The sequence below is a fragment of the Pelodiscus sinensis genome, chromosome 10 (genome assembly GCF_052426305.1).
Source record: "Pelodiscus sinensis isolate ZL-2025 chromosome 10, ASM5242630v1, whole genome shotgun sequence".
In the NCBI taxonomy this organism is placed as follows: Eukaryota; Metazoa; Chordata; order Testudines; family Trionychidae; genus Pelodiscus; species Pelodiscus sinensis.
Window position 1 is genome coordinate 54,225,631 of NC_143061.1, and position 21,461 is coordinate 54,247,091.

At 48.7% G+C, this 21,461-nt stretch overlaps 1 protein-coding gene across 1 annotated transcript; it reads right to left on the reverse strand.

Moving 5' to 3' along the window:
* Window positions 1–5,349: 5,349 nt before the first annotated feature.
* LOC102453825 (alpha-1,4-N-acetylglucosaminyltransferase-like) lies at window positions 5,350–19,714 on the reverse strand. The gene is made up of 3 exons (XM_075937292.2): window positions 19,605–19,714; window positions 11,858–12,294; window positions 5,350–7,202 (listed from the first exon to the last, which is right to left on the reverse strand). The coding sequence occupies exons 2-3, from the start codon at window positions 12,266–12,268 to the stop codon at window positions 6,612–6,614; spliced, it is 1,002 nt and encodes a 333-aa protein (XP_075793407.2). The 5' UTR covers window positions 12,269–12,294; window positions 19,605–19,714; the 3' UTR covers window positions 5,350–6,611.
* Window positions 19,715–21,461: the final 1,747 nt, after the last annotated feature.

The following is a 21,461-nucleotide window of genomic DNA, read 5'->3' on the forward strand; positions in this document are numbered from 1 at the left end:
TGGGAAATGGAAATGCCATCACAGTTTCATGTGGGATTGCATGGAGGATTTTGTTCCAAACTTCAGAGGAGACATTTGGGGTCACCAAGGTCCCAGGTTACTGACAAGGAGGCTCAAGGCATTGTGCCCTGTAACCAATTTCCGAAACCTGGAGGATATAAACTGTCAGAACATTTCCTATTTACATCCTCAGCGTTACTACCCCATCCCCTGCGGAGAATGGAATCGGTACTTCCAGGTCTGGGAGAAGAGCCCCGACTTGAGCAACTCCTATTCTCTGCATCTGTGGAACAACATGAACCGGGAACACAAACGTGTGGTGGCAAGAAGTAACACCTTAGTGGAAAATCTCTTCAGAACACACTGCCCCACCACGTACAAGGCCCTTATTTAAGGTCCAGAAGGCAGTGGTCCATAGGCAACGAAACAAGACTGACTGACGGCATCTAGCAGAACGAGGTGACCATTCCAGCCCTGACAGTCCTGGGACTAAATTAACTGTGCACTACATGGATCTCCTCTGAGTCAGTGACTCTCAGCTATTTTCTGTCTGTGTAGGACAGAACCTCTCAGAATCCACCTCTTCCCAGGACCTAATGAAATGAGTAGGAAGGGAGCGGAGTGTAAATACCATTGGAGGTGACTTGATAAGCATTTTTGTGCCCTTTTGGGTACATTTTTCCAAAGCCCCTAAGTGATCTAGGAAAACTTACGTTGGCTTTGGGTTCCAAAGCTCCACTGAAAATCAGGGCAATTTAGGAGTCCAAGGGTCAGACGTCTAAAGGTATTTGGTGCCTACAGATGCCCCTACGTGCTTTTGAAAATCCCACTGGGCATCGCTCTGCCTCTGGAGGTGTCTCAAAGCCTTTCAAAATCCGCCCCCTTTGGTGCGCTGAAAATTTTTCCCAGTCGCTTGCTGTGAGTGTCCTGCAGCACCTTGTGCGATGAGTCCAAGGCCTTGCCCTGCTGCTGTAATATCGATGTTCAGTGAACTACGGATGTTAAACTTAGATGAACTGGTTAATTGAAAATTCATTGCAATTCTCATCGACTGTTCGATTAGTCGATAAGGACGCCTGTGCCTTTGAATTGTAGCAACAGCCCTATTCCCAGTGGCTACACTTCAAAGGGGAAAGCGCTGTAGGGAGCGCCGGGCCAGCGGGAGACTCAAACAGTCCTCTGTTGGCCCCATGCTCCCCATGGTGTTTCCAAGTGGAAGCACAGGGACTCTGAGCTGCACGTGGTGCTACCGTTTTGAAGCAACCCTCTTCTTCCTCCCCTCCTTGCTGCCTCTTTCTGATAGAAGGCTCCGGGAGCTGGAGGCTGCGGAACTGGATGAGGAGGGAAAATTTCGCTGCAAGGGGTGGCAGCGGAGTCCTCTCCAGGCATGCCAACATGTGTCTCATCAGGGATGAAAAGACATTCCCCTGGTGCTGCTCTTGCACTTCCCTGCTCGCTCTCCATTCCTGCCGCGCTGCTCACATCCCCTCCAGTGGCGAGTTCTCCTCTCCATTTGCTCTTTAAACATGTCTTTCCTTGGACATTGTCGCCTGCGGGTTTGTGTGAGCTGCACAGCTGGTGGGGTCAGGGGAGTGCGCAGCAGGCTCCCTGCTGTTCCAGCTGTAAGGAAACGATACCAGGGCACACGTGACATTGTGGAGCCGAAACCCTAATCTGTTCCCATCCAGCAAAGATCTCACTAAAGCCAATGGAGACGTGTTCTGTGCAAGGCCAAGGCTGTGCTTTAAAGTGGCCACTGTCCAGCAGGTACCCAGCAACGCTCTCGAGGGGAAACTGGACTCATGCACTTTGGAAGCAGGAACAATGAGGGGTCAACCAGGGTATGATTCTGTGGGTGGGAGAGCAGCCTGGGGCCGGTTGTGCTGGTTGGGTAGGGTAGTGAGTCCCAAGGCTTCCCTCGTCTGTGTCTGCCACACACCGCTTCCAAGGAAAGTGCCATTTTCCCAATGGGCAGGAGCCTGCGGATACAATTTGGGACAGGGTCTGGTCATGTGGGTGGGACAGGGCGGCAGGTCACACAGCTTCCCTTGTCTGTCTCCAGCACAGCTGTTCCCAGGAGAGCCCTCACCGCCAAGTGTCCAGTCGCCAGCCACTGGGGTATTTTGCTACTGGCAGTTGCCAATGTCCCTCATGCCATCAGAGGCATCCCCTCCAGAAACGTATCTCGGTCATTCCTGACGCCAGTCAGGTGCTTTTACCCTCACTGCTGTCCTGGAAAAACTCTTCCAGAATCGCACTCCTCTCATTCGTAGCCTAATTTGGGGGCTAAAGTTGTTCCTGGCTAGTTTATAGCCTTTGGTTTTGTGCTCCCATTGGCCATTCTCTTAAATAACTGCTCACCCTCCCTGATAGCATTGCTCTGTATCAATACATCCAAAGAGAACTATCACCCCTCAATAGCATTTCTGATTTTGGTGCGGGGGGCAGAGACAGCTTTAACCAGGATTCCATTCCAGAGGCTACTTAGGCTCGTGAAAACTTGTGTGTCGTGGGGGGGTTTCAGGTGATAATCTAGAAATTAACTGAGAGGAACAACGAGAAGTCCTGTGGCATCTTATAGACTAACAGATTTATTGGACCATAAGCTTTCGTGGACAAAGACCCACTTTGCCCATGAAAGCTTATGCTCCAATAAATCTGTTAGTCTATGAGGTGCCACGGGATTTCTCATTGTTCTTGCAGATTCAGACTAACTCAGCTACCCCTCTGACACTTGACAGGGACCGTGTGCCTAAATCTTATGTAAAGTCAAAAATATATCAAATACCCATTAAAACTGTATTTTAAGTTTATTTGTCAATTTAAAACAATCAGCAGAAGAAATCTGAGATGTCAGTTTTGGAGCATTGACACAAGTTTGACACTTTGTACATTGTCTTTAGTAGCAATAAATCAAATCTGCTTAAAATCTGCTCTGCCTTGCAATTGCTGTTTTGTAAATGTCTTATGATCCACATTGTGAAGAGGAGAATGAGAGAGTTCATTTCTTCCAGGAATATTTACAAGTAAATAAATTACTGAAAAACAAGCAGCACTCTAGATAAGCGCGAAAGCAATGGCTAACACTGTGGTCTCCTCTAGGCAGGGAAAAATCACCAACAATTGAATTGCCAGATTTCTGCTGAATCAATAGTCCACAGTCACTTAAACAAAAAAACAGTAGCCCCAAATTTGCCCAATGTATTTATTTAAACAATGTCTTTATTTAAAAAGAATCACTATCCAGAGTAGAACTAAATGATGGATGTTAGCAGCACAGATCTATAGGAAACGCATTTTGTCGGCCACACCTTGGCTTGGGTTTATTTATGTGCATTGAATGGCATTCGCAAAGTATAATGAACAAATACTAAGGATTAGAAGGACGTTCCTAGCATGTTGATCTAAGGATTTGAGTATTTACAAGGGACTCAAGGGAGTGAGACTTGGCCACCCTGAGAGACATTAGAGAGGAAGTAAAAAGGCGCTATGATTGATGGGTCACCAGTTGGCAGAGAAGGACGTGCAGCCCAGCAGACACAGAGCTATAAAATGGCCGGCTGCTCTCACAGGCCAATGGGGCTAACTGGAAGAAGAGACGGCCACCGGAAGGTGTTGCTGTCCCCCCCCCCCCACACACACACAATCGGAATGCTGGGAAAAAATGGGAAAAATGTCGTGTAATTGGAGCAATGGTTGACGTGTGACACCTCATGGTTGTTTCCTGGCAGCAGGGAGAGATCCCAGGGATGATGCTTTAGCTCCGCTGCTCTTGCAGGGACGCACTGACACCTCCCCACCCCTTTCCCATTCTAACCCCCGCATCCCCACCAGCTACCTCAGTTTTCCAGGGATAAAAGCTCCCAACTGCCGGCCGCTGTCTGACAGCCAAGGAGTTTGAGGGTGGCTCTCAATTCCCAGCCCCTGCTCCAGGGCTACCTCCTGGCCGGCACTGGACTGGTTTGGCCATTTTTAATGGATTTGCCAGTTGCTGTTAAATAATTTGATCTGCTGGTTTGTCCTGGGGCTGGAGATTTGCGTCGTTCTCACCGGCGCTGGGGCAGGACGGGAAAGTGTCTGTCCAGCGAGAGGCAGGCTCCTGCGCCCGCGGGCTCAGCAGGACCAGACCCAGCCTGTTGCATTCACAGCAGCTGTCTGCCCGGCAGCGCCCAGGCATGCGGGTATGAGAGGGCTCGAGTTGGGGGAGAGTGAGGTGCCCGGAGGTGCATCCCTCTCATCCCCAGTGTGTCTGGGCCTGCTGGGGGGAGGGGTCTGTGGATTTACCTCAGGGGTGGGTGTGGGAGTTGCAGGGGGCCTGTCTTGAGGTGAGCCCCACCTCCCTCAGGAAAAACTCTCGCTGTCTGCAGACTCAACTGTGCCCTTCAGGGTGTGGGGCCTGGTTCCGAAACTGCTTAGCAGGCTGCCAGCCACCCCCAGCCTGGCAGCGAGTGACAGCCCTGCTCCCCCTCCGCTGCCCACAGGCGGGATGCCTGCTCCAGAGAGAAGGCCCCGGGGCGCAAGGGAAGCGAACCCCGACCTGGCCCCACAGAGGAAGAGTTTGCAAAGTGCCTGGCCGGGAGCTTGGGGCGACGGGCGCGGAGGGTCCAACGTGGCTGCAGAGGCACCAGGCCCTGCACAGCTGCTGGGAACAGGGAGGGTTTCCCGCTGTAACCCTGCAACCTCCCCCCCGCAAGGGAATTCAAAGCCACCCGGGAAAGCAGCCATCAGCGAGGAGCCCCCACAAAATCCGGGTTCCCGTGGGCCGGGCAAGGAGAAAACCCCGCTCAGCCCGGCCCAGCTGGACCCTTCCCACTGAAAGTAGCCGCCTCCCCGCCCCCCGGGCGTCTGTAGAGAGAACAAACTGCAGAGCGTGTTTGCCGGGTATCCAGTATGGACCCGGACAGTCTTGTATTTTCGCCTCCTGTCCAATAAAAAAATTCAGAAAATACCAGACACCTAAAATGCCCTAAAATGTCCGGTATTTTCTGATTTTTTCCCAGCCAGGAGGCAAAAATCCAAGCCCGGAGCAGGGAGACAAGGTGGCAGCTGGCTGGTGGCAGCCTGTTAGGGCCAAAAAGCCTCAAAAGAATTTCATTTTTTTTCCTCAACAGAATTTTTAAAGGCTTCAGGCCTTTAATTCCATGGCTGGAGTCTCCAGCCGCAGAACGGGGAGAACAGCACTTCTCAACCGCACGGGGCTGTGGGGAGATGAATTTCAAGAGATGCCCAAATGCTATAAGAGCGGGACTTAGAGAGACTGACATTGCTGTGGTGTCCAAGCAGTTCTGAAGCAGTAGTGGGTCCCCTCAGGCCTGGGCTGAGGCTGTCAGGGAGGCTCCTCCCCAGCCCGTGTTGTGCCGAGCGAGGGGAGCTCAGTGCACACCTGCCAGACTGGGCCTTGCAGGGGCCTGGAGGCAGAAACTGAGGCGCAGGGGATCTGGCACCAGGAGTCCAGGCAGCGGCAGGGCCAGGCCGTGGCTGACTGGGGCTGTGTGGGTGGCGGCAGCGCCTGGCACTGGGGTTAGGTCCCTGGGTCCCACGTGGGGCTCCAGGCCTCAGTTCCACGACGGGGTCTCCAGCCGGGAGAACAGAGCTTCCCAGCCACACGGGGCTGTGGGAGATGAAATTCAAGAGTTGAAGTGAGATGCCCAAATGCTCTAAGAATGGGGCTTAGAGAGTCTTAGAGAGACTGACATAGCTGTGGTGTCCAAGCAGTTCTGAAGCAGTAGCCAATATTCTGGCTACTACTTGGCGAACTACGCCCACTCAGCCGGCCACATAGCCACTTGCGGCTGGTGTGTTGGACACCACAGACAGAAACAATCACTGAGCACAGACCCCCTTTCTTTTTCACCCATCCCAGAAGCCTGAGGGAAGCTTAAGTGGGGAAATACCAATTCAGAGCCATTGGGTGGGGTAGAGCGTTTATTTATAGGGGCATTAAATATCACAGTGCAGAAGGCAGGGTCCGGAGCTGAAGCAAAGGAGGAGGAAAATAAACAACAGTAATGAACACTAGGAGAGGGGCTGGAGGTATGGGTATGTTTGCTGAGTGTCATTATATTCACAGTGACATCAATATTTTAGTAGCATGGTGCAGCCTCAGGCTCATTGCACATGGTGCTCTAGGACTGCGCAAAATTTCCAGAAGTATCTAAGGGGACAGATTTTGAAAGGCATTGAGACACTTACTGAGGTAGAGCGATGCCCAAGGGGATTTTCAAAAGCACTTAATGGCATCTGTAGGCACCAAATACCTTTGAACATCTGACTCCTCGGTTCCTAAGTCATCTTAATTTTCAGTGGAGCTTTGGTTCCCAAAGCAAATGTGATTTTTCACAAAGGGACTCACTTAGATCACTTCGGTGCTTTGGAAAAATGTACCCTAAAGGGCACGACATACTTATCAAGTCATCCCCAATGGTATTTATACCCCTGTGAAATTACTGGATTCATTAGGCCCTACCAAGTCACCCGCAGACAGAAAATGGCTGGGAGTCACTGACTCAGAGGAGATCCGTGTTGTGCACAATTGATTTAGTCCCAGGGCTGTCAGGGCTGGAAGAGTCACGTTGTTCTGCTAATGCCGTCATTCAGTCTTGATTTGTTGCCTATGGAACACTGCCTTCTGGGCCTTGAATAAGGACCTTGTACGTGGTGGGGCAGTGTGTTTTGAAGAGATTTTCCACTAAGGTGTTACTTCCTGCAACCACAGGCTTGTGTTCCTGGTTCATGTAGTTCCACAGATGCAGAGAATAGGAGTGGTTGAAGTTGGGGCTTGTCTTCCAGACCTGGAAGTACCGCCTCCATGCGGGGTAGGGGATGGGGTAGAAACGCTGAGGATGCAGGAAGGAAATGTTCTGGCAGTTTATATCCTCTACGTTATGGAAATTGGTCAAGTTGCACAACGCTTTGAGTCTCCTTGTCAGTAAGCTGGGCCCTTGGTGGCCCCAAATGTGTCCTCTATAGTTTCGAACAAAATCCTCCATGCAATCCCAGAGGAACCCGTGATGGTGAGAAAAGCCAAAAACCGCATTGCCAGAGACCTGGGAACCCTCGGCCGCCACAAAGTTTTCCAGAGAGATAGGCCTGATGGAGATGACATCGGTGTCCATGTAGATCCCACCGTATTTCCAGACGAGTGCTAGCCGGCTAGCGTCAGCGCTGACATGCAGCCAGTACCTTTCCTGGGCTGGATTTACCTGCAGAGGCGGAAAGGGATCACAAAGATGCAATTGACTCCACTTTGAAACATCTCAACACCCGTTATCTATGTCCTCTACAAAACTCTCAGCCGTGTGTGTCGTAACTGTAATCCCTGCATCAATTAATGGCCGTTTTTCTTGTTCAGGAAAAAGGTAAGAACAGATATCGCTTTTGTTCAATATCATTGTATGAGTGGGTCCAAGGCACAGTAAACCCCAAGGAATCATCCAACAACTATAACATAATGAGAATATGAATCATAATAACATAAGAGTGGCCATACTGGGTCACACTAAATATCTAGCCCAAGATTTTGTCTTCAGACAGTAACCAAAGCCAGGTGCTCCAGAGGGAATGAACAGAACAGGGAATCATCAGGTGATCCATATCCTGTTGCCAATTCCCAGCTTCTGGAAGACAGAATGTAGGGGCATCATTTCTACCCATCCTAGCCAATAGCTATTGATGGACCTGTCCTCCGTCAATTTATCTATTTTTTTAAACTCTCTGAAAATCCTAGTCTTCACAACATACGCTGGCAAGGAATTCCACAGGTTTACTGTGCACTACTTTTTTGACGGCCACTTCACATTGAGCAGATGTTGGCAGAGAACTATCCACAATGATTCTAAGGGTACGTCTAGATGAGGCATACCTGGGAGGTTGACAAATGCCTTTGATGTCGCCCGCGGAATGTCCAGACTACCGTGCTGAGCCGACAAACAGCTGATCGGCTGAGCGCGGCAGCCATGTAAATTTAAATGAAGCGGCGATTATTGAAATCGCCGTTTCATTTTCCTATGCCGGGTAGTCTAATCTACATGCCTCTGTCGCCAGAGGCATGTAGTCTAGACCTACCCAAAGATCTTGCTCTTGAGTGGTAATAACTAACTTAGTGCCCTTCATTCTATAAGTACAGTTGGGATTATGTTTCCAAGGTGTATTAGTTTGCAGTTATCAATGTTAAAATTCATTTGCCATTTTGTTGCCCAGTATCCAGTTTTGAAAGCTCCCTTTGGAACTCTTCACCACCTGCCTTGTATTTAACTATCTTGAGCAGTTTTGTATCATCTGCAGAGTTTACCACCTCACTACCATGATTTTCCAGATCATTTAAGAACATAAGAACATGAGAACGGCCATACTGAGTCAGACCAAAGGTCCATCCAGCCCAGTATCCTGTCTGCTGACAGTGGCCAATGCCAGATGCCCCAGAGGGAATGAACCGTACAGGTAATGATCAAGCGATCTCTCTCCTGCCATCCATCTCCACCCTCTGACAAACAGAGGCTGGGGACACCATTCCTTACCCATAGTGGCTAATAGCCATTTATGGACTTCACCTCCATGAATTTATCTAGTTCGTTTTCGAACCCTGTTACAGTCCTAGCCTTCACGACCTCCTCAGGCAAGGAATTTATCACTCTGTTGAATAGGTTGAGTCCCAGAACAGACTTCTCGGCCCACCAATATTTACCTCTCTCTATTCTGGAGAGTGACCTCTTATTCCTACCCTTTAATTCCTACCTTTTAACCAGTTACCAGTCCATGAAAAGACCTTCCCTTTTATCCCATACTTTCTGGGAATTTAAGTACACTACATCCACTGGATCCCCCTTGTCCACAGGCTTGTAGACCCCCTCAAAGAATTTTATTAGATTGGTGAAGCAGGATTTCCCTTTACAGAAACTATGTTGACTCATCCCCCTAAAATTATGTTCATCTGCATGTCTGGCAATATTGTTCTTTACCATAATTTCAGCCAGTTTGCCTGACACTGAAGTCAGGTTTTTCGACCTGTAATTGCTCAGATCACTTCTGAGCCCTTTTTAAAAATAGGTGTCACGTTAGCTATCCTCCAGTCATTTGGTAGAGCCTTTATTCTGGTGACCTTAAAAGTTTCAGTGTAGCTTGCAGAAATGTGCCTTGTCATTTTTGTCTAACTAATCACCTGAGTTTTATGTAGCTCTCCTTCATTATTATGACCCCTCATTAGTATTAATCGTGAACTGTTGTTTCCCCAAACAGACCTCCCATCTCAACTGACACACTCAATGTCTGATCCAAAGCCCATGTGAATCAATGGAAAGATTTTTATTGACTCCAGGGGCAGTCCCCTCCTGGTACTCTTTGCAGAGCATAAAAAGGAAAGAGAAATTCTGGCTGTGGGTTTTGTGGGGCCAGAGAGCGAAGATGTACCAATATTGTACCCAGCTGCCAATTTATTTCACAGGGGTCTGTTTTGGGCCTGGTTCTGTTCAATATCTTCATCAATGATTTAGATATTGGCATTGAAAGTATGATTATTATGCTTGGCAGATGATACCAAGTTGGGAGGAGTTGCCAGTGCTTTGGAGGATGTGGTCAAAATGCAAAATGATCTAGACAAACTGGAGAAATGGCCTGAGGTAAAAAGGATGACGTTTAATTAGGAAAAATGCAAAGTGCTCCACTTAGGAAGACACAATCAGTTTCACACATACAGAATGGGAAGTGACTGTCTAGGAAGAAGTACAGCAGAAAGGGATCTAGGGGTCATAGTGGACCACAAGCTGAATATGAGTCAGCAGTGTGACACTGCTGCAAAAAAAGCAAACATGATTCTGGGATGCATTGACAGGTGTCTTATGAGCAAGACACGAGAAGTCATTCTTCCGCTCTATTCTGTGCTGATTAGGACTCAGTTGGAGTCTTGTGTCCAGTTCCGGGCAGCACATTTCAAGAAAGATGTGGAGAAATTGGAGAGAGTCTAGAGAAGAGCAACAAAAATGATTAAAGGTCTAGAGAACATGAGCTAGGAGGGACGGCTGAACTAATTGGGCTTGTTAAATTTAGAAAAGAGAAGGCTAAGAGGGTGCATGATAGAAATTTTCAAGTATCTAAAAGAGTGTTACAGGGAGGAAGGGGAAAAATTGTTCTCCTTGGCCCCTGAGGATAGGACAAAAAGCTATGGGCTTAAACTACAGCAAGTGGGTTTTAGGAAAACTTCCTACCTGTCAGGGTGGTGAAACACAGGAATAAATTGCCTGGGGAAGTGGTAGAATGTCCATCAAGAGCAGGTTAGACAGACACTTGTCAGGGATGATCTATATCAGGGGTTCCCAACCTATGGGTCGGGACCCACATATGGGTCGCCATTACATTTCGAAAGAGTTACCAGGTAGCTCCGCAGGGGGCTCTTAAGGAGCCATTCACACATTTTTTTTGAATTGCCGTGAGTCACCAAGTCTTCCTGAATTGTCAAAATGGGTCCCCATCTGGAAAAGGATGGGAACTGCTGATCTAGACGATGCCGGGTCCTGCCGTGGGGGCAGCGGACTGGACTCGATGACCTCTCCAGGTCCCTTCCGGTTCTAGTGTTCTAGGATTCTCCAGACTCTCGGCATTTATTTAAAAATAAACTAGAAGATTTACCCAGCCTTGCTTGGGACTTTAACTCAATCCATTTTTGGTTCTCTTTTTGTAAACAGTGATTCTGAGGTCAGGCTGGGGAGGAGGGATTTAGGGTGCAGTCTGTCCCAAGGAAGAGAGGACGAACCCAATGTTTCTCATCATTGACATCATTGCTTGGGGCTGCCCCAGGGAGGGAGGACTAACCCAGCGCTCTCTCACTGGAGCAGTGTGGGGCCAGGTGAGAAGCATCTCTCCATGGCTGCTGCAGTTCTAGCAGGCATAATTAGGGGAGGGATGCAAGTTCCCAGCTGGGGCAGGTCCAGGTTCTTCTGCCCCTTGTACTGCTCAGTCAGAGGGAGGAATGTAGCAAACTGTGCACTTTCCCCTTGCTCCCTAACAAAGGGGAACAGCCAATGACATGCCTGAATCTGGGGCAAGGGCTTCAGCTCCCTGCCCTCCCGAAAGAGCCCCTGGAGGGTGGGGGGGCTCAGGGCTGGGGAAGTCCCCAACAGGGAGGGGGAGCTCGCCCCCAGCCAGCCCCTTTCACCAGCCTGGTGATTTTGTCTCTCTTCTGTATGATTTTCAGAGACGCAATCACAGTCCAGGCACATCCCATTGTCCTGGCACAATCAAACCCCGACCTTGTTTTAAGTTATAAGAGAGCTTCCCACCAAATGTCGTGATCCTAGCTCTTACCGTGTAGGAGGATGCCAGCCTGTGTTTTCAAACAGGCCAAAGTAAAAACTCGGAGGGGTGTGAACTCTCAGAACAACACTCCTGAGAGGAGCGGGTAAAGAGTGGAGCCTTTCCCCCGGGATTGACCTCTGAATTCCTCTCTCACTTCTAAAGCTGGTGATGTTTTCGTTGCTACCAGACACAGAAATCATGTTTCCCAAACAGTAAATCCTCACTTTAAATTCATGCTGACTGAATTTTTTTCAAGTACAACATTTTTATCAATCTCTTCCCTTTTCGGAAAAGAGGGCGGTTCACCACTTCGGGAAAATATGGTTATCGAAATTGTGATGGAATTGGTCTATTTGCTATAACTCCTGCCATCAGGAACTGTGCAACGTCCATAACAATTTCAATCAATATTTTGACTAATGCATGGTTAAGTGTCATGAAAAAGGGGTCCACATTAGGTGCAGCAAAATGACAACAGCTTAAAAACTTGAAAAAAAACTGTGCCAAAGAACCCCTCATTTTCAATTCTGTTTGGCGGCTGAAATATTTTTCCCTTAATATTTCCTCTCACCTTATGATACCATGGGAGCAGAGGTGTGTCCTGGAAAACAGTTTCCATCGGGAGAGGCAGAAGGAAGACGTTCTCCATGGCAGATAGAAGAGCGAAGGCAGCGGAAGTGGAATTTAAATCCCGCCACGTGTTATTTTTCATCCCTTTTATGAAGAAACGAACGGGTCTGTCTGGGTAGGCCCTGGCAGCAGATTCCACAGAACACGAAGCCAACGGAGGAATCCTGAGGTCATCTGTGGTCTCCACAAAGATGATGCCGCTGCTCTGGCTCACGTCATCCTCTTCAACGAGGAACGGCTCAGGACTCGGCTTGCATGAGAAGATGCAGCCAGGCGAGAGGGAACGTTTATAGACAAAGGCCAGGACAAAGAGAAAAGTGAGTGCGAGCCCTATTTTGACCCTCGTCAACATTCTTGCTTGTCCTTGGACAGAGGAGTCTTAACAGAAACAAAGAAAGTCAGTGTCAGTGGTTCATTGATTACTTCTGGGAGACAACTACAAGAAGACAGGATTTCAAGTGTTGTTATTAGTTCGGATTATGTCCAGGGTGGATAAAAACAACCAGATTTTTAAAAATTTAAATAGGATTTTTTTGATTTAAAAAAATACTCAATAAAATACTAAATTTTGTATTTAAAGGTAGCAGTTACAATTACATCTCATCACAAATATGCTGCACTTACACTTACAACCTCGTAAAATGTGAATGAACGGCTCTCATCTATCCAGCATAACTACCAGCTCTTGACCTCCCTCACTGTAATTTGAGACCATTGCTCCTAGTTCTGCCATCCATGACTACTGTGAACAGCCTCTCTCAATCCTCTTTGGACTCTCCCTTCAGGAAGTTGAAGGCTGCTATCAAATCCCCCCTCACTCTTCTCTTTTGCAGACTAAACAAAGCCAAATCCTTCATCCTCTCCTCATAGGTCATATGCTCCAGCCCCCTCATCATTTTGGTTGTCATCCTGTGGATGCTTTCCAATGTGTCCACATCCTTACTGTAGTGGGGGGCCCAGAACTGGACACAATACTCCAGATGTGGCCTCATCAGAGCCAAATAAAGGGGAATAATCACTTCTCTAGATCTGCTGGCAATACTCCTCCTAATGCACCCTAATATGCCATTAGCCTTCTTGGCTACAAGGGCCCCCTGTTGACTCATCTCCAGCTTCTCATCCACTATAACCCCCAGGTCCTTTTCTGCAGAACTGCTACTTAGCCAGTTGGTCCCCAGCCTGTAACAATGCTTGGGAATCTTCCGTCCCAAGTGCAGGACTCTGCATTTGTCCTTGTTGAACCTCATCATATTTCTTGTGGCCCAATCCTCTAATCTGTCTAGGTCAATCTGGACCCTATTCCTACCCCCCAGCGTATCTACCTCTCCCCCTAGCTTAGGCTGTGTCCAGACTCCATGCCTCCGTCGACGGAGGCATGTAGATTAGCCAGCTCGGAAGAGGGAAATGAAGCCGCGATTAAAATAATCGCGGCTTCATTTAAATTTAAATGGCTGCCCCGATCTGCCGATCAGCTGTTTGTCGGCAGATCGGGAGAGTCTGGACGCGATGCCCCGACAAAGAAGCCTTTCTTCATCGACACAGGTAAACCTGGTTTCACGAGGCTTACCTGTGTCGATGAAGAAAGGCTTCTTTGTCGGGGCATCGCGTCCAGACTCTCCCGATCTGCCGACAAACAGCTGATCGGCAGATCGGGGCAGCCATTTAAATTTAAATGAAGCCGCGATTATTTTAATCGCGGCTTCATTTCCCTCTTCCGAGCTGGCTAATCTACATGCCTCCGTCGACGGAGGCATGGAGTCTGGACACAGCCTTAGTGTCATCTGCAAACTTGTTGAGGGTGCAATCCATCCCCTCATCCAGGTCATTAATAAAGATGTTGAACAAAACCAGTCCTAGAACCGATCCTTGGGGCACTCCACTAGAAACCTGATATCAATCCATTGATCACAACCCATTGGGCCCGATATTCTATCCAGCTTTCTATCCATCTCACAGTCCATTTATCCAATCCATACTCCCTTAACTTACTGGCAAGAATATTGTGGAAGACCGTATCAAAAGCTTTGCTAAAGTCGAGGTATCTCACATCCCCTGCCTTTCCCACGTCCACAGAGCCCATTACCTCATCATAGAAGCTAATCAGATTGGTCAGTCACGACTTGCCCTTTGTGATTCCATGTTGACTATTCTTGATCACTTTCCCCTCTTCCAAGTGCTTCAAAATGGATTCCTTGAGGATCCCCTCCGTGATTTTTCCGGGGACTGAGGTGAGGCTGACTGGTCTGTAGTTCCCTGGATCTTCCTTCTTCTCTTTTTAAAAGATGGGCACTACATTTGCCTTTTTCCAGTCATCCGGGATCTCTCCTGATCTCCATGAGTTTTCAAAAATAATGGCCAAAACTCTGAAATGTCATTTGCCAACTTCCTCAGAACCCTCGTGTGCATTAAATCGGGGCCCATGGATTTGTGTATGTTTAGCTTTTCTAAATAAATCCTAACCTGTTTTTCCCCCACGAAGGGCTGTCCACCTCCTTGCCATACTGAGTTGCCTAGTGCAGTAGTCTGGGAGCTGACCTAGTCTGTGAAGACAGAGGCAAAGAAAGCATCGAGTACTTCAGCTTTTCCCATATCATCTGTCACTAGGTTATCTCCTTCATCTAGTAAGGGTCCCACACCCTCTATGATCACCCTCTTATTGCTAACATGCCTGTAGAAACCTTTCTTGCTCCCCTTCACATCGCTTGCTAGCTGCTATTCCAATTGCGCTTTCACCTTACTGATAACTTCCCTGCATTCTAGAGCAATATATTTATACGACTCCCTAGTCCATCTGTCCAAGTTTCCACTTCTTGTAAGCTTCCTTTTTGTGCTTAAGTTCACCAAGGATTTCCCTGATAAGCCAATCTGGTCGCCTACCATTTTTGCTTTTCTTACTGAGCATCGGAATGGTTTCTTCCTGTGCCTTCAATAAGGCTTCTTTAAAATACTCTCCTGGGCTCCTTTCACCTTCATGTAAGCACTGCAGGGAATCCTGCCTATCAGTTCTCTGGGGGAGTCAAAGTCTGCTTTTCTGAAGTCCAGGGTGTGTATTTTGCTACTTTCCTTTCTTCCTTTGGTCAGGATCCTGAAATCTACCATCTCATGATCACTGCGTCTCTGGTTGTCACCCACCCCTACTTCTCCTATTAGTTCCTCCCTGTTTGTGAGCAGCAGGTCAAGCTGCGCATGGCCCCTGGCCGGTTCCTTCTGCACTTGTACCAAGAAGTTATCCCCAACATTCTCCAAAAACTTCCTGGATTGTCTGTGTGCTGCTGTATTGGTCTTCCAAGAGATGTCAGGATGATTAAAGTTGCCCACGAGAACCAGGGCCTCCAATCTGGAAGCTTCTCTCAGTTGTCTGAAGAAAGCCTCGTCTACCTCATCCACCTGATCCGGTGGCCTGTAGCATACGCCAACTGCAACATCACCCCTCTTACTTACACCTCTAAGCTTAAGCCATAGACTCTCAACAGGCTTCTTGCATTTGTGAAGAAACACCTTAGATAAGCAGTTGATAGCCCTACCTTCTGCATTCAAATCAGGGGTCCTCCTTTATTGCTCCTTCCTCCTTGTGTTTCTTCCCAGTAACCGACTTCCCCACTTACTTGAGGAATTTGGTCACCATCCTCCAATGAACCTAGTTTAAAGCCTTCCTCACTAGGTTTGCAAGCTTGCCCAAGAAGATGCTCTTTCCTCTCTTGGTTAGGTGGATCCCATCTCTTCCTACCAATCCTTGTGCCCAGAACAGAGTCCCATGGTCAAAGAAACCAAAGCCGTCTCTCGGACACCACCTGCACAACCACGCATTTACTTCCTCAATTCGACGATCCCTACCTGGACCTTTTCCTTCACCAGGGAGGATGGAGGAGAACACCACTTGTGCTTCAAATTCCTTCATCCTTCTTCCCAGTGCTACATAATCTGCAGTGACCCGCTCAAGGTCATTCTTGGCCATATCGTTAGTTCCCACATGGAGCAGCAGAAAGGGGTGGCGACCTGAAGGTTTGATGACTTTTGGAAGAGTCTCAGTCACATCCTGAATTCAAGCTCCCAGTAAGCAGCACACTTCTTGAGATTCCAGGTCTGGATGGCAGATGGATGACTCTGTCAATCTTAGGAGCAGGGCCAAAATAACAGAGGGGGGGGGCTAGCCGGGCATCTGCCCGGGGTGCCAACCTATGGGGGGGGGGGTGTCTGATTGAAGTGGTAGGGGGCGCTGCATCAGGCGCCCCCCATAAGTTGCCACTCAGGGATGGGGCCGCAGCACCCTGTACATGTCAATCAGGTGCCACGCACTTGGGGCGGGGCCACGTATGCGCTGCGCTCCCGCTGCCCAGGGCACAAGAATGGCTTGGGCTGGCCCTGCTCAAGAGGGAGACCCCAACCACCACCACCTCAGAAAGTAAGAAAGAATGGCTCTTGCGCAAAAACGGCTGCTCATTACTTATGCAAATGAAGTGCGGTGATATTCCATGCTGCGCTTTATTTGCATATGATTTTCTGCAAGAAGGCTACAGTATAGATGTAGCCTTTGAGCACTGGTTTTCGTTGGGGAAACCCACTTCATCAGATGAATTGGAGTGGAAGGTACGGGGGGGAGGATACATAAGTTACTTGTGTTAATGAGGCTAATCAAGTCAGGGTGGAAGTGGCCCATTTTCAGCAGTTGATGTGGGGATGCGAAAGTCAAGAGATGGGAAAATTGCCTTTGTTGTGCACTAACCCGTTAAGATCCTTGTTCAATCGTAAGTTGATTGTGTTGAATTTGCAAATGAACTTCTTCAGTTCAGCTGTCTCCCTTTGAAATCAGGTTCTGAAATTCTTTCGAAGAAGGATGGCTACTTTCAAATCCATTCTTGAAGGTCCTGCGAGGTTAAAATGTTCCCCTACAGGTGTGTGTGTTCCCATTCTCAATGTGTAGAGACTGTCTCGTCTGGCCAATGTCAATAGCAGAGGGGCATTGCTGGCACAGGAGGACAGACAGCACACAAGAGGATGTTCAGGTGGATGAGCCCCTGATGTTGGGGTGTATGTGGTTAGCTCCTCTGATGGTGTTGCTAGTATGGGTGTGTGGACAGAACTGGCAATGGGCTTTGTTGCAGGAGTAGGTTCCTGGGCGAGTGTTTCTGTGGTGTGTTGTGTGGCTGCTGCTGAGTACTTGCCCGCCAACATGAAGCAAATACCAGCAGCCACACAACACACCACAGAAACGCTTACCCAGGGAACGGCTCTCTGCCACACACCCCGATGCCAGCTCTGTCCTACTATCTACTGTAATAGAACGGGTTCTGGGGGCACTGCTGGGAGGGTCAAATGAGGGTGAATGCTAGAAATGGGGCTACTTACAGCACAAGAGCGGGGGACCTCCACTAAAACGCGACTGAACCAGTCACAAAGAGCACTTCTGTTTGCTGCACTAGCCAGCAGAAAGTCCCATGAGCAATCCCCTCAGACACTCCAGCTTTCCCTGTGTCACAGCCAGCACCGAGCAACCAAGCAAATACTTGAGATACCAGAAAATTGTCAATTCTTATAACTTTAAATGCAAAAATCACACGTGCGTTTGAATAGTATGAAGAGAATCAGCAAAGCATCAGCTTTCAATAGACTTACCCACTTATCCACTTTGGACAGAGTTTGGGCTAACAAACAAAAGAGAGTGCTACCATATTCTGCATGGTCACATCAAAAATCCTGTAATCTCACATTATCCCTGCTACGTACCTCATTGCCACCTCTGGCCACACATCTATACAAGCGACACTATGGCAGGACTAACCCCATATGTAACATCATTGGGGGCTCATACTCCAGCATACCCTTTACCGTGCTACCAGCCATCCTATCCCAGCAATGCCCCTCTGCCATGGATATTGGCCAAACTGGACAGTCTCTGCACCAAAGGATTAATGGACATCAGCACGGGAACACAAATAAGACATCAGCACGGGAACACAAACAAGCCTGTAGGGGAGCATTTTAATCAGCCTGGACATTCCATAAGGGATTTCAAAGTGGACATCTTTCTAAAAAAGAATTTCAAAACCTAAATCCAATGGGAGACAGCTGAGGTGGAGTTCATTTACAAATTGAACTCCATCAACCTAGGATTGAATAAGGGTCTTAACTGGTTAACGTACTACAAAGGCAATTTCCCCTGCTCTTGACTTTCACATCCCCACATCAACTGCTGTGAATGAGCCACTTCTACCCTGACTTGATTACCTTCATTTACACAAGTAACTTGATTCTTTCCTAGTCTATCTATATCTATATCTATATCTATATCTATATCTATATCTATATCTATATCTAATCTGCACTAACAATCTATAATACTCACTAAGCCTGTGAATTAACTGAGTTTATTTTACTGCTAAATTCGGAGATATACCCACATTGGTTTATCTTGTAATGTGTCTTATTAATTAATTAATCATATCAGAATGCCAAGTACCAATGATCAGAAACACACACAAGCACAGTCAGCTGCTATGGGATAAAAGGGAAGGACTTCTTATGGATTGGTACCTGGTCAAAAGATAGGAAACAAAAGGTAGGAATAAATGGTCTGTTTTCAGAGCGGGGAGAAGAAAATGTCAGGATCTACCTGAAGAATCAGTACTGAGACCCATACTGTTTGACATATTCATACGAGATCTGGAAAAACATGGCAAATTGTGATGTGGTAAAGTTTCTAGATAATAGAAAATTAATCAAAATATTAAGTCAAAGCGGACTGAAAAATGTTACAAAGGGAATTCACAAAATGGAGTGACTGGGAAATGAAAATCAGTGGTGATATGTGCGTAGAAATGCACATTGTCACACATAATTCTAAGCACAAATAAAATATGCTGAGATCTAAATAATCTATTACTACTCAAGGAAGATCTTGGAGTCATTGTGGATATTCTTGAGTTCTTATGTTCTTATGATAGTTCTCTGAAAACATCCACTTAATGCACAGCAACAGTCTAAAAAGCAAACACTGCTAGGAAACCTTAGGAAAACAACAGATAATAAGACATCAAATATCATAAAGGCACAATATAAATTCATTATATGATCGCATGTTGAATACTGCAGGCTGTCCGGTTTGTCACATCTCCAAAACAAATAAAAAGATAATTTAGAATTGGGAAAAGGTTCAGAAAAGGGCAACAAAACAAGTAAGAGTCCAGGACAGCTACAGCATGAAAAGCAATGAAAAACTGGGGACTGCTCAGCTTAGAAATGGGACGACCAAAGGGGGAGATGATAGAGGAGGAAAAATTCATGAACATGTGGAGAAAGTGAATAGAGAAATGTTGTTTAATCCTTTACGTAATGTAAGAATCAGGGGTCGCCCAATGCAATGTATAGGTGGCAGGTTTCAAACGAACAGAGGGGAGTAACTTTCCCTTCCAACATCCAGGCAGCCTGTGGAGTTCATTGCCGGGGACGGGCACAGGCCAGAAGCAGAGCTGGGCTCACAAAAGAATTAGGTCGGTTCCGGGAGGGCAGGTTCCTCACTGGCTTTTGGCCAAGAGGGTCCGGAGGGGAGCCCCGTGCTCGGAGGCGCAGGGACACGCAGGCTGCCCCAAGCCGGGATGGGGTGACAGGACCCCTCAGCGTTGCCTTGTTCTGTTCCTGCCTTCCAACGCACCTGGCACCACCAAAGTGGGGTCCCAGGATGCTCCACTCACCTCTTGTCTGGCGCCTCCCGCCACTCAGCCTGGGGGTTAGCGGGTCAGGCCCCCTCTCCTCCACGGTTTGTTCACTGCCGCTCCCTTTCTCCCGTCCTCTCTCTCGCTCTGCCCTGCAGCCTCTCGCCCACTGTGGGAACCAAATCTCCTCTGTTCCCTGCCCGCCAGCCCGGTCCCACAGCACTCCCTTGCCAGGGCGCAGCTCGTCCAATCTCTCCCTCCCACAGTGACCCAAGGGCTCTGCTCATTCGCTGCCCTGCTGGGGCCACGTCCCCAGGGCTGGGTGGGGGGATGTTCAGCCCAGCAGCTCTGTTCTTTCCTCCCCGCCCTCACTGCCTGCCCTGCCCGGCTTCCTACAGCTCCTGGTTCTGGTTCAATCCGCTCCAGACGCTCCTCCCTCTATCCAGGGCATGACCGCACTTTATGGGCAGCAGAGCTGCTATTGCAAAGTTCTTGGTTTTATGGGCCCAGCCTATTCCTGCCTCCGGGAGCCTGTTAGCACTCAGTTTCCTGCTCCCTGGCTGTTCCTCCAGGTGCTGGCTGTGAGCTCAGTCCTACCCCCCTCCAGTCTGTCGGCTGGACGCCCCATCACAGACTCCCCCACTCCAGACGTCTCCCCGTGGGAGGGGCAGGTATCGTCTCCCCTGCCTCTGACATAGCTAAGCCCAGAGCCCCTCCCTTTCCTGCCCAGCGTCACCCACCCCCAGTCCAGGGCATCTCTTCCTTTCTTTCCCCAGGATTCCGGGTCATGAGGAGCCACCCGAAAGGCCCCGTCCTCACCTGCTTCACTTCCCCAGTGAGTCCCCTGGCAGCAGCCTCTCTTCCAGGGCCTGAGCCCCCACAGAGCCCTTCCCCCGTCCCCTGTTTCCCACCTGTAGGCCCCTGCACAGTGTCACACCCTCTGTCCCTGGTCTGGAGCCGCTCTCACTCCAGGAACCGCAGAGCCCTCTTCATGCTTTGGCCTTCTGTTTTTAAGGCTGTGGATAGTGTTGCATTGTGCGTGGCTGAGGTTATGTGTCACCCAGTGTTGTTTGTTTACAATGACAGCCTGTGAGTGTCTGCGGAAGTACGTGGTGTGGAAGTCAATGCTGTCGTTTCGAGGGTCCGGAGGAGACCCCGTAGAATTCATCTTCTTCTTGTGTTTATAGGAGGGATCCTGTGTGTCAGTGAGATGTACAGTGGTGTGCTGGAAATGTTCCTTCAATTGGAGGCGGTGAAAATAGGCGTTGGCCACTCTCGGCAGACAGACTACTGGACTAGATGGATCTTTGGTCTGACCCAGTACGGCCATGCTTATGTTCTTATGAGAAAAGCAACCAGCTTAACAGTGAAAGTTATTTCTTTCCAGGTAGAGCCATACAAGTGGAGCCAAACAAACACAAGAGTGACACTATTCAGTGTAAGTGAAAGCTGATTACCAACGTTGGGCGACAAACGATGGCTGCTCACATAAGGCAGGGTCAGGAGCCTATCGGTGGAGAGCGGATGGGGGAGCAAGGCTTGGAGAAAAATTGCAGCACTTTGTGAAGCTTGAATGGATCAGAGTTCCCAGGTGGTGATGGTAGCAGGGGTCCAGCGTGCTGGAGACAGGCAGAGCAGAGCAGAGCCCCCACCAGGCTCAGCGAGAAGGTGACGTCCCAGTGGAACTGACGCAGACTCTAGATCCAGGCATCAGAACCCTTCTCCTGAGCAAGGCTGGGAGTTCCTGTAGGGACACAGCACTGGGTCGAGGGGAACCTGGACTTGTTTATGGGTGAGCAGATGGTTCATGGGAAGGTTCTGAACTTGACTGATTTAGGCTAGACCAGCGCTGGGGAACCTTCTATGGGCTGGGGGCCGCTGACCCACAGAAAAACC

What these genes read in the sequence shown, in the direction of transcription:
- LOC102453825 (XM_075937292.2), bottom strand. Translation starts at nt 12,268, where the DNA reads ATGTTGACGAGGGTCAAAATAGGGCTCGCACTCACTTTTCTCTTTGTC. An exon ending in TGCTCCCATGGTATCATAAG is followed by an intron (nt 7,203 to 11,857) that starts GTGAGAGGAAAT and finishes CCGCCTCTGCAG; the next exon opens with GTAAATCCAGCCCAGGAAAG.